Source organism: Bos javanicus, chromosome 13 (genome assembly GCF_032452875.1).
Source record: "Bos javanicus breed banteng chromosome 13, ARS-OSU_banteng_1.0, whole genome shotgun sequence".
Classification (NCBI taxonomy): domain Eukaryota; kingdom Metazoa; phylum Chordata; class Mammalia; order Artiodactyla; family Bovidae; genus Bos; species Bos javanicus.
Genome location: NC_083880.1, coordinates 38672937 through 38685492, shown reverse-complemented (window position 1 = coordinate 38685492; position 12556 = coordinate 38672937). Strand labels below are relative to the sequence as shown.

The following is a 12556-nucleotide window of genomic DNA, read 5'->3' as shown; positions in this document are numbered from 1 at the left end:
AATCGATGGACAACAAGGTTCTGCTGTATAGCAGAAATCAAAACGACACTATAAGTCAACTACACTTCAATTAAAAAAATATTTTGTTGAATTACCTTTCTTTACACAGGACCCAGCTTGAAGGGCCAAAGTTAAGGAGGGACCTGAGACAGAAAGAAAGTCTAGGCTTGATTTCAAACCTCCTTTCCCTTAAGTGCAGGGGTTGGTGGTGAAGACTTTAAGTGTTTGGACGGGCAAACATGGAGCTGGAGCTTAAGAGTGGTCAAATATACAAAGTCCCCCTCCTTGAGGGCTGGAGGACGGGCACAGTTATGGTGCTCACCCAACATCTGAGCGCAAGCTCACGAAGTGAGTGGTCCCAAGAGACACGTGAGCAGAGGTGACCAGCAACTGCTGATAAGGGGTCTCCATCCTTCTCCCCTCCTGCACAGCAGGCCAGTGTTATAAGCTGGGGGAGCCTGGGTCCCTGAGTCAGCAAATGGAGTAGACCCCTACCAACCTAGTCTGTGTTTTGGTGCCAGTAACTTTTACTGTGTGAAGCTACGGAGACATATGAGTGTCTCCTGTGGCAGACGGCATTTCTTTTATTTACTTATTTGGCTGGGTCTTAGTTACCGTATGCAGGCCCTTTAGTTGCAGCACGTGGGATCTAGTGCTCTGACCAGAAATCGAACCTAGGCCCCCTGTATAGGGAGCATGGAGTCATAGCCACTGGACCACCCTGAAAGTCCCTAGCATTTCTTAAGACAGTTCCAATAAAGATACTTCCATTCAGAGAATAATTAAGCTAGAACTTCGAAAAAAAAGAGCAAGGAAGTTCTAAAATGTAGCAGGTTATGATATGTTTACGGGGAAGATCAAAGTATGCAAAGCTGCTCTCATACGTACACGTTTCCTCCATCATCCAACAGAAACACACAAGCAGGAAAAAATTTACATACGAGCGTGTATACTAACACACTGCCCATTTGTATTAGGAAAAAAACAATTTTAACTAAATGCCCTTCAAACAAGGAAAGAATACAGCCCCTCAATGACCTGTTCTCTGTGGTCCCCACCCTCTACCCCTAGATGTGTGCTCTGCCCACATGGCTCTCCAGCTGGACCTCAATCAGCACTGCCCACAGCTGGCCACGCACAGGGACACCCGTAAGGTGTGAATTCTCTGTGATGGGTGACAGCCACTGGTGTAGGATGCCAAGTACATGGGGATTTGTCACCCTATCCTATTTATGTGAGCTCAACGTTTTCTATGGCATAAAACTTTAAAAATGTAAATTTCAGAACAATTGCCATAATTAAAAGTGACTAACCTTTGCAATAAACAGAAAAGACTACGCTCACTGAAAGAGGCAAGACCACTAACCCAAGCAGATAAAGCAACTTCTCAAGCATTTGTATCAGTGGCTGGAATGGGCTGCGATTAACTCATTTGTTCACTAAAGCACTCACGTCAGTTCAATGGTGATGGAAGCAGTCTGGATCGAGATTAACTTGACAGTGCATGACCTGGCTTGAAAACACAAAATACTGAGAAAGAAGCATTCCCAGTGGATCCACATTTTCTAGACTATGCTGTAGACCCTAAGACTCAGTTCCTGTTCTGTTGTTACTGGAATTAAATTTAAGTGGAATATCAAAATATAGTGAAACAAATTAATAAACAAAAACAAGCTTTGAAATAACTTTAAATTACAAATTAAAGTCAAAATATGGAAGTATGGTTCATAAACATTTATTCATATCCCAACTCATAATTAAACTAGTAATGTAGCTTTTAAACTAGTAAGTGCCAAAGCTAGTTATCTGCTTTTTGATGACAGCTATTCTGACAGGTGTGAAATGATGTCTCATTGTGGTTATAATTTGCATGTCCCTGATGACTAGAGGTGTGGAGCATCTTTTAATATGTCTATTGGCCATCTGGATACCTTCTTTGGAGAAATGTCAGTTTAGGTCCTCTGCCCACTTTTTAATCAACTGTTTTGTAGATACTGAGTTGCATAATTTCTGTATAGACTCTGGATACTAACCCCTTATCAGATACGTCATTTGCAAATTCTTCTCCCATTCAGCAGGTGGCCTTTTCATTTTGCTGACAGTTTCCTTCACCATGCAAAAGCTTTCTAGTTTAATACAGTCCAATTTGCTTATTTTTGCTTTTGTTGCCCTTGCCTGAGGAGACAGATCCAAAAATATATTTGTATATATATAAATATACAAATATATAATATATATATATATGTTCTGCCTATTTTCTTCTACTTTTATGGTTTATGATTAAGTTTTTAACCCATTTGAGTTTATTTTTGTGTAAGAAAAAATCATATTTTGGTATAAGAAAATGGGCTAGTTTCATTCTTTTACATGCAGCTGTCCAGTCTTCCTAACATCATTTATTGAAGAGACAATTTCCCACTTTATATTCCTGCTTCCTTTTCAGAGATGAACTGACCATATGAGTGTGGCCAAGAGGGAGAGTGCATGAGGGAGCCCTCATGCACTGTTGGTGGGGATGTAAACTGGTGCAGTCACTATGGAAAATAGTCTGGAGATGTCTCAAAAAATTAATAGAACTACCATAAGATCCAGCAATTTCACTTCAGGATATATACCCAAAGAAAACAAAACACGAATTGAAAGAGATATATGCACCTCTATGTTCACTGCAGCATCATTTACAATACGCAAGATATGGAAGCAACCCAAGTGCCCATCAATGTATGAATGAATAAAGATGATGTGGTTATAAATACACAATGGGATATTAATCAGCCATAAAAAAAGAATGAAATCTTGCCATTTGCAACAACATGAATGGATCTAGATGTTATCATGCTAAGTGAAATAAGTCAGGCAGAGAAAGACAAATACCACATGATCTAACTTAAATGTGGACTCTAAAAAACAAACAAAGCAAAACAGAAACAGATCGTAGATACAGAGAACAAACTGGTAGTTGCCAGAAAGGGAGGGAGGTGGGAAAAGGAAGTGAAGACCAAGAAACAAATTCCCAGTTATAAAATAACTAAGTCACAGGAACATAATATACATAGTAAGGAATATAGTCAATAATACTGTAATTTTGTATGGTGACAGATGGTTACTAGAATTATCACGGTGATCATTCAGTAATGTATTTAAATGTGGAATTGCTATGTTGTATAACTGAAACTAACATCATATATTAATTATACCTCTATCAATAAAATAAATCGATAATATAACCTTAACAAAAAGACACTGTTAATATCGATTAATGGTCAAAATAGGAGGTTAACATTGTAAGACACTTTGATTTCCATGTCTCCCTTATGAATCTAACCTTTTACTCAACAAAATTGTTTCCCACCTGTCAAACACAGACCATGTTTCTAACTGTGACATACAAAGGCTCTGGAGACAGGCCAGTGATTCCCAGAACCTGGAAAAATACAACAGGATGAGTAAGCCCTGAAGGATGGCTTTGCAAGCCTGTACCAAGGGATTCTGCTCAACACCATCCAACGTTCAGGGAAAACAAGAACACACAGACCTGTAAACCTCAGTGCAATTACAAGTGAACTGAAGGTCAATGGCAAGGACACGAACCCATTTCTAGATCAGCTGACTCCTAGAGGACCAAGTTCCACCCACTGATCTGAGAGGTGCTGAGGCTTCATTTCTTTGAACAGATCATATTATAGATCAGAAAGATGGCAGTTAAGGAAGTTGCGTCAGAAGAAACCTTAGACAGGATGACCTGAAAGACTGTCTTCTACTGGAACCCAGTTCGTTTACTTAGTAGCCACGTCCCATGACCTTGAACAAGTCAGTCAAGGGCAGAATCGAGCTTCCCCCCGTCTTGTGGTACTTGAGGGTCCACAAGCACGGATACAAAGCTCAGAAACCATTAGTTCTCAACTGTGTTTCTATTAACAGTGATCATCTGCTATGTACTATAATCCTCCTTCAGGTGGAATAATTTCATTTTTCAAAAGTGAGGTTTACTTTTAGATTACACATTAAAAAAAAAAAAAACAGAAAAACAACATTCTCAACACTTTTTTTCCTTCCAATTTGGATTGGGGGCAAGAGGAGAAGGGGACGACAGAGGATGAGATGGCTGGATGGCATCACTGACTCAATGGACGTGAGTCTCAGTGAACTCCAGGAGTTGGTGATGGACAGGGAGGCCTGGCGTGCTGTGATTCATGGGGTCACAAAGAGTCGGACACGACTGAGCGACTGATCTGATCTGATCTGATAGTTGATTTACCAAGTTGTATTACTTTCAAGTGTACATCAAAATGAATCAGTTATACATACACATATACCCACTCTTTCTTTTTTTAGATTCTTTTCCCATCCAGGCCGTTATAGAGTATTGAGTAGAGAACCCTGTGCTATACAGTAGGTTCTCATTAGTGTCTCATTTTATATATAGTTCAACACTTCCTTTAAAGAAAAAACAAAAGAAACATCTAGAAAGAAGAGCAGAGCTACCAGGCACAGAGAGAAGGCACATTAAAAGTTTATGAATCCAGGTCTGACCAACCTGTAAACAAGCAGACTATTTGGCTATTGAGATGATTACCTCTCACATTATTAGAAGCCCCTTATAAGTTAAACTGATCTTCCCAGGTGGTGAAGAATGTGCCAAGGCAGGAGACACAAGAGATGTGGGTTTAATCCCTGTCAGGAAGATCCCCTGGAGGAGGGCATGGCAACCCACTCCAGTATTCTTGCCTGGAGAACCCATGGAGAGAGGAGCCTGGAGGACTACGGTTCACAGATCTCAAAGAACTGGACACAACTGAAGCAACTTAGCATGCACTTGTTCCATGGCATGTGGGATCTTGGTTCCCCGACCAGGGATCAAACCCATGTCCCCTGCATCACAAAATGGATTCTTAATCCCTGGCCCAGCAGAGAAGTCCCTCAATTTTTAAAAAACATATAAACTTTCTCTGTACCAGAATGTATTAGAGACAGCAGATCCAGAGAGCGGGAGACAGATAAATGAGTTACATACCAACCAACAGTCTTAGGTTTATATAACTGGAATCACATTGCATGTATTCTTTGAAGTTTTCCACGTAAGTTCACAGATTTCCACTGTGTTCAATTTTTAAAACTAACCAGCCAGTTCTCATAACACCTTTGATGAGAATCCACTTCTTGACCTGATCTGAAACACCATCTTTATTACAAACCAAACTTCTCATCAATAATCAGGCTCCCTTTCAGGCCTCTCATCTCCTCGGTGATGGGTTTCTCTCTTGCTCAGCCAGGACCATCTGTTTTCATTACTGTGACACTGTAATATTACATTTTACATCTAGGAAGGCCAAGTATGCTCCATAAGACAACAGACACACGAAAAGATGCTCAGCATTGCTAATTATTAGAGAAATGTGAAGTCCAGTGAGGTATCACCTCACACCAATCAGAATGGCCATCTCAAAATATCTCCAACAATAAATGCTGGAGAGGGTGTGGAGAATAGGGAATCCTCCTAAATTGTTGTTGGGAATATAAGTTGGTACAGCCACTATGGAGAATAGTGTGAAGGTTCCTCAGAAAACGAAAAAGAGAGTTATCACATGATCCAGCAGCCTTACTCTGGGGCATGCATCTGGAGAAAACTGTAATTCAAAAAGATACATTCACCTCAATGCTCACAGCAGCACTGAATATTCACAGTAGCCAAGACCAGGAAGCAACCTAAATGTCCATTGATAGAGAAGTGGATAAAGAAGAACTGGTGTGTGTGTGTGTGTGTGTGTGTGTGTGTGTGTGTGTGTATATATATAAAGGAGTATTCAGTTCAGTTCAGTTCAGTCTCTCAGTCATGTCCGACTCTAAGACCCCATGAATTGCAGCATGCCAGGCCTCCCTGTCCATCACCAACTCCCAGAGTTCACTCAAACTCATGTCCATTGAGTTGGTGATGCCATCCAGCCATCTCATCCTCAGTCGTCCCCTTTTCCTCCTGCCCCCAATCCCTCCCACCATCACAGTCTTTTCCAATGAGTCAACTCTTCACATGAGGTGGGCAAAGTACTGGAGTTTCAGCTTTAGCATCATTCCTTCCAAAGAACACCCAGGGCTGATCTCCTTTAGAATGGTCTGGTTGGATCTCCTTGCAGTCCAAGGGACTCTCAAGAGTCTTCTCCAACACCACAGTTCAAAAGCATCAATTCTTCGGCGCTCAGCTTTCTTCACAGTCCAACTCTCACATCCATACATGACCACTGGAAAAACCATAGCCTTGACTAGACAGACCTTTGTTGGCAAAGTAATATCTCTGTTTTTCAATATGCTATCTAGGTTGGTCATAACTTTCCTTCCAGGGAGTAAGTGTCTTTTAATTTCATGGCTGCAGTCACCATCTGCAGTGATTTTGGAGCCCAGAAAAATAAAGTCTGACATTGTTTCCACTTTTCCCCATCTATTTCCCATGAAGTGATAGGACCGGATGCCATGATCTTCGTTTTCTGAATGTTGAGCTTTAAGCCAACTTTTTCACTCTCCACTTTCACTTTCATCAAGAGGCTTTTGAGTTCCTCTTCACTTTCTGCCATAAGGGTGGTGTCATCTGCATATCTGAGGTTATTGATATTTCTCCTGGCAATCTTGATTCCAGCTTGTGCTTCTTCCAGCCCAGCGTTTCTCATGATGTACTCTGCATATAAGTTAAACAAGCAGGGTGACAGTATACAGCCTTGACGTACTCCTTTTCCTATTTGGAACCAGTCCGTTGTTCCATGTCCATTACTCAGCCATAAAAAAGAATGGAAATCATGTCATCTGTAGCAACATGAATGGACCTGGAGATTATCATACTAAGTGAAGTGGGTCAGAGAGAGAAAGACAAATACCATATAATATCCCTTATATGTGGAATCTAAAATATGGCACAAATGAACTTACCTACGGAACAGACAGTCTCACAGACACAGAGAACAGACTTGTGGTTGCCAAGGGGGAGGGAGTAGAGGAGGGATGGAGGAGGAGTCTGGGGTCAGCAGATGCAGACTATTATATATAGAATGAATAAACAACAAGGTCCTACTGTATGGCACAGGAACTATACTCAATATCCTATGACAAACCATAATGGAAAAGAGAATGGAAAACAATATATATATGTAAAGTTGAATCACTATGCCATACACCAGAAATTAACTATACTTGTAAATCAACTAAAAGACAAAATATTTTTTTAATGGTTTGGACAATATAAAGAGAAATGATAAATTCATGTCAATAATATAAATTTTTACTTTGTCTTTGGTTAGAATGGTATTAAATAGCAAATAAAAAGCACGGTAAGTCCAGAGACTACGGATGAAAGTAAAAAGCTTTACACTGTAGTAACTTTCAGTTCAGTTCAGTCACTCAGTCATGTCCAACTCTTTGCGACCCCATGGACTGTAGCACACCAGGCTTCCTTGTCCATCACCAACTCCCAGAGCTTATTCAAACTCATGTCCATTGAGTTGGTGATGCCATCCAACCACCTCACCCTCTGTCATCCCCTTCTCCTTCCACCTTCAATCTTTCCCAGAATCAGGGTCTTTTCCAAGGAGTCAGTTCTTCATATCAGGTGGCCAAAGTATTGGAGTTTCAGCTTCAGCACTTCCAATGAATATTCAGGACTGATCTCCTTTAGGATAGACTGGTTGGATCTCCTTGAAGTCCAAGGGACTCTCAAGAGTCTTCTCCAACACCACAGTTCAAAAGCATCAGTTCTTTGGTGCTCAGCTTTCTTTATGATCCAACTCTCACATCCATACTTGGACCTTTGTAGTAACTTTACAGGCACTTTTTCCTGCTTTTTGAGCAAGGAGTCTGGTATTTTGTCTGCAAGTGATCTGGCCAGCCCTTAGACGTTCGAGGTAACAGACCCCATCAAGGCACAGGCCAGGGCGCGGGTCCCTCCCTCTGCAGCTCACACTCGTGGTTCCAGTCGTGGCTTCAGACCAGAACCTCCTCTGACCCGACCCCAGAGAATCTGTGTCATTGGTCTGGGTGCAGCCAGGCAGTGGGAATATTGATTTCTCCCATTACTTTGCTGCATGTCAGAGGCTGAGAACCAGCAGCTTGGATTAAGGCTAGCAGATACCGAGCATACCTGCCCAACGAAAATCAGTAACGAGAAAGAAAGGCTCTGTTCCCCTTAGAAATGGTGACTCTGAACAGGGCACAGAGCTTCAGGTTTATATAATGCTCCCCCCAGCCCCCATAGCCTTCTTTTCATGGCGTCCTAGAAGCAGGGGAGAAAGACGGAACTACCTCCTGAGCTCTCACGCCTCCTGCCCACATGCCTCTCAAAGGTCACTAAGTGGCTGCGTTAATCACAGCCTTCAGAAGCACTAAGCACCTACCAGAAGCCCACAGCACACAAGGGCTAGCACAGATTTCCTTTTTCTGTTTGAATTAAATTTTTTCTGAAGGCTGACAGAGTTGGCAGCAAATCCAGGTCAGACATTGCTTTAGGAAACAGGATTCAGAAAGAACCTCTGGTAGCACATGTACCCACACCTGGGATAAACCCACTCCACATACACTCCACACTCGGGTACCGGAGCTGTGGACAAGGGGAGCTATGCCGCTCCACTGCTGCCACCCAGTGGCCAGCGGGTGCCACAGCCCTACCCAAGAGCCGCTCGGAGGAGGGACTGGGCAGTGCCACGGATTCTGAGTCAGGAGGTGGCCAGGCCATAGCACAGAGGAGATGCAGGACAATAGGTGTGTTCTTGGGAACGGATGTAGGAAAACAAAACCCTAGGTTCCTGCAATGAAGAGTTGTCTCCACCCCAGACTGAGACAAGCTCCAGGAACTAAGTCAAAGCCAGAAGGTGTCCTTGGCTCCCAGGAGACTGACCAGCCCCTGATTCTGGGCTTACCTGCTTCGGGTCGGAGGCAGCAGCACCAGGGGCTGGAGATTCCAGTTCTATGGTCACAGGCCCGTCGTTCTGAATGTGAACTTGCATGTAGGCGCCGAACTTGCCATCTGTAAGAGCAATGGCAGCCATCACGAGAGGTGGAGACCTCAGGTTAAGGCTCTCCGCGATCAGTTCAATCGGAAACCTGGGAGCAGGGCCGGCCAGCCCCAGAATAAGGGAGACACAAGACCACACACATCAGAGGGGCCCTGCACGCCCTGCAGCCCTGGCAAGTGGGCGGCTGGGGAAATCATGGGTTAACAGGACTGTGAAGCCATGAGGACATGAAGTGTATGAACACTTTAGAGGGCAAAGAATTTGGTAAAATTCAAGTTGAACCAACACCACAACTCTGGAATTCCATTTTGGGGCAGACAGCCCAGTGTTTATGACCTGGGGTCTCATGGGGGGACAGATGGGCACAGTCTGCTGATGACACAGCACTGTTTGACCTTGAGAATCCTGACCCTGAAGGCCAGAGAAGGACGAGAGGTCCCCAGCCCCTCCCTAGAGGATGGACAAGGAGTGAGAGGGGCTCCCTGGAGGAGGCTCCGCAGGGCACAGGACTTCAAAGGCCACGGGATTCAGGGCCCCAGCCAGCTCTGAGGCCTCTGCGTCCCTCCTGCAACACAGGGAGACCAGCGAGAGGACCGAGGTTGAGATCCAAGTTCGAGGAGCAGGGGAATGCTCCTGTGTGCAGAGTCAGGGTCTGCTCTCCGCATCATGGTCTGAGGGACCATGACTGCCTGCCCATCCCTGGGGGTCACGGTGCACTGCAGCTCAAGACGGGCTCTCAAGACGTGGAGGAGGGACACCTGCTTGGTTCTTCACTCCGGTGGTCCCCACAGTCCCCTGGGGAGGAGCCCTCACTTCACATGGAGCACCCTTCACAGGACGGACCACCTCTGGGGGACAGGCCAAGGAGAAGGGCAGCCCAGGAGCCCCTTGGGCTCCCCCCTCCAGAACGGCTCAGTGCTGGGACCCCCGGACACCAGAGCCACCACAGCAGCAAGGGGCCCCTCCAATGATCCATGACCTCATGGAGGGTCCCGGCAGAACAGGCTCGGGCAGTGGCGCGGGCAACTAAGAGAAGCCAAGCTGCTCCCCATTTTTAGAGGCAACATGGATCTAGTTCCCGCTGGGCAGCCAGTCGTGCTCAGATGACGGTGGCTTCCTGTGGCCTCCACTTAGATTAAAGTGGCCGTTCAGATCCACAGAGCTTTTGTGCTACCCTTGTCAGGAGCTAAAAAGACATCAGCTGGGGAGGAAATCATGTGTTTAATTGCAGGCTAAAAATTATGGCTACAATTAGGAGCAACTTTCAGCCGCAGCTCTCCCCAGGGAAGCTGAAGGCAGGCTCAGAAGGAAAGGAATTATTTCCGACCTTGAATTTCTGTTGCCAGGATATACAGCATATGCTTCACCCCGTTTATCATTCTAAGTAGCAAGAAATTTATTTTCTTTGCCTGTTTTTCTTCAGTTAAGAACAGAACTATTGTGCGCCTTTCCACTGGTACAGACAATAAATCCAAAGACATGTTTCAAGAAGTCTTAAAATGGTAATATATTTTTTTCCCAGTCCAGCTCACAGAGTAAAGCCCCCAAGAAAACTTACAATGGTTAGGAAAAATAAAAACATTAAAAAAATAATAATGTCAAAAGGCAGGAACATATCTACAAAACTACATCTGGGCTCCAGTGGTAATATAATCAGGTTGCTCTGAAATATAAGTCCCACATGTTTCCAGCAGCAACACTCCCCACTGGGGCCAACCCCGCAAGGTCCAAGGGCCCTACCAGCCCCAAACCACAGTGCTCCATGTACCGAGAAAGGCTGATGTCCACGCCCCTGATGTCAATGCCTGAAAGCCTGCCGACCTCCACCAGGAAGCCACACCCTGCCTCTCTGTGGCCCGGTGTCTTTCAGGATGACCGGCCACCACAAGGAACGTGCACGTGAGTACAGGCAGGGCACCAGCCCAGAGCCCAGCAAATCAGCATGCAGGAAAACTGGTCACTCTTTTTTTTATATATATATCTATGTGTGTATGTAGGTATTCATTTGGCTGCACCAGGTCTTAGTTACAGCACGCAGGCTCTTTGATCTTCCTCGCATCATGCAAGATCTTTAGTAGTGACATATGAACTCTCAGGGGCGGCACATGAGATCTAGTTCCCTGACCCGGGATCAAACTCCGGCCCCCTACATTGGGAGCTCAGAGTCTTAGCCACTAGACCACTAGGGAAGTCCCTAAAGGCAATTTTAAAAAGATAAGTCACAGGTATAGGTGGAAAGAAACTCCTTTCACCCTTGTCACCATCCAAAGACAGGAAACGACTCAGCATGAAAGGAGAAGTTTAAATCTTTCAGCAGGGGAAGCAGGAACAGTTTAAAAAACTTCATGGACTCGGGGTCTACAGATTCAGATCTCAACAAAGATGTGATTCCCCCATCGAGAATTCCTAGATTTACATGAACAGTAACGCCTCTGGCATCGTAGCACTGGCCAAAGTACGTAACACAGGCTTCCACTGAAAGTTTACGCATGTGATGAAAATGTTTTAAGTATTAATAGTAAAAAGAGAAGAAAATTAAGCAAACCCATAAAAAAATTAAACCCTAACCATGAAGGAAAGACTCGACATGGTCTTCCTCCTTTGGGCACTTTTCTGCAAGATGAACTTGTCGGGCTGGGACATGCCCAGAGGGAATATGGGTCGGGATGAGGGGTGGAGGACAGTCAGAAGTCTCCTGCATTCCTTAAACAACCTTCCACATTCCTCTAGCTCTCTGCCACCCACCACGGATCAGACCTGCAGGGAATACATAGGTAGCTCTTTTTAATCCCGTGGAGGCTTCTGATTTGCTGAACAAAGCTGACAGGTAAGCGCTTTCCTAGACTGAGCACAAAACGGCTAAGAGTGGGAACAAGATGCTGGAGAGTGGAGATCCCTCTTTTCAACTGTTCCATTCTGGTATCACATTTATTTTTGTTTCCTAACTATAAAAGCAACACATGCTCAGAACTCAACTCTGAGAATGGTTAAGGACACCCGCTAAGCGGTACTTCTAGCATTCAGCTGAAGGATGGAGGCTCCTGGGTGGGGGGTGGGGTGGGGTTGTAGGGGGCCACATGAGAACTCAGCATCCTGAAGCCCACTCAGGTTGGGGGTGTCCACAAAGCGCCCTCAGCCTCAGGCTCGTTCTGCAAGAGAGGGGAGGACTGAGGATTTGTGCGCTGGGTTTCTCCCCCAAAGCAAGTATTTGAAGGGAAGGCAGAGGATGAGAAAAACCCTCTGAGAACAACAGAGGTGTGAACTGCAGAGGATGAAAGATAGTCACAGACTCTGACGTTTCTTCCACTGGAGGCGGGTCTCCACTCTTCCCCCAGAATCCGGGCGGCTGAGTAACTGCCCTAACCAACAGCACGTGGGGCATGACACAGGCCACTTTCCAGGCCTGTCTGTGGGGCTGGCGCTTCCACTTCCTGCTCCTTGAAGCGTCCCCTTCTGGTTGGGGAAGCCAGGCACCATTGTAGAAATCCAGCTACTCCAATACAGCTGGGCTAGGAGAAGCCAAGCATCATGGGGAGCCCAGGGGAATTAGATGAGGCAGGGCACAG

At 45.0% G+C, this 12556-nt stretch overlaps 1 protein-coding gene across 2 annotated transcripts in view; it reads right to left on the bottom strand.

Annotated features, from left to right (window-relative positions):
* The window catches only part of DTD1 (D-aminoacyl-tRNA deacylase 1), a 114308-nt gene that overhangs the window by 90221 nt on the left and 11531 nt on the right, over positions 1–12556 (bottom strand). For both annotated transcript variants that reach the window (XR_009740299.1, XM_061436371.1), the window contains exon 4: positions 8895–9001. Coding sequence is in view for 1 of the 2 variants with exons in the window: in XM_061436371.1 (XP_061292355.1) it covers positions 8895–9001 (107 nt within the window). In the remaining variant the exon portion in view is untranslated. The remainder of the gene's footprint in view (positions 1–8894; positions 9002–12556) is intronic.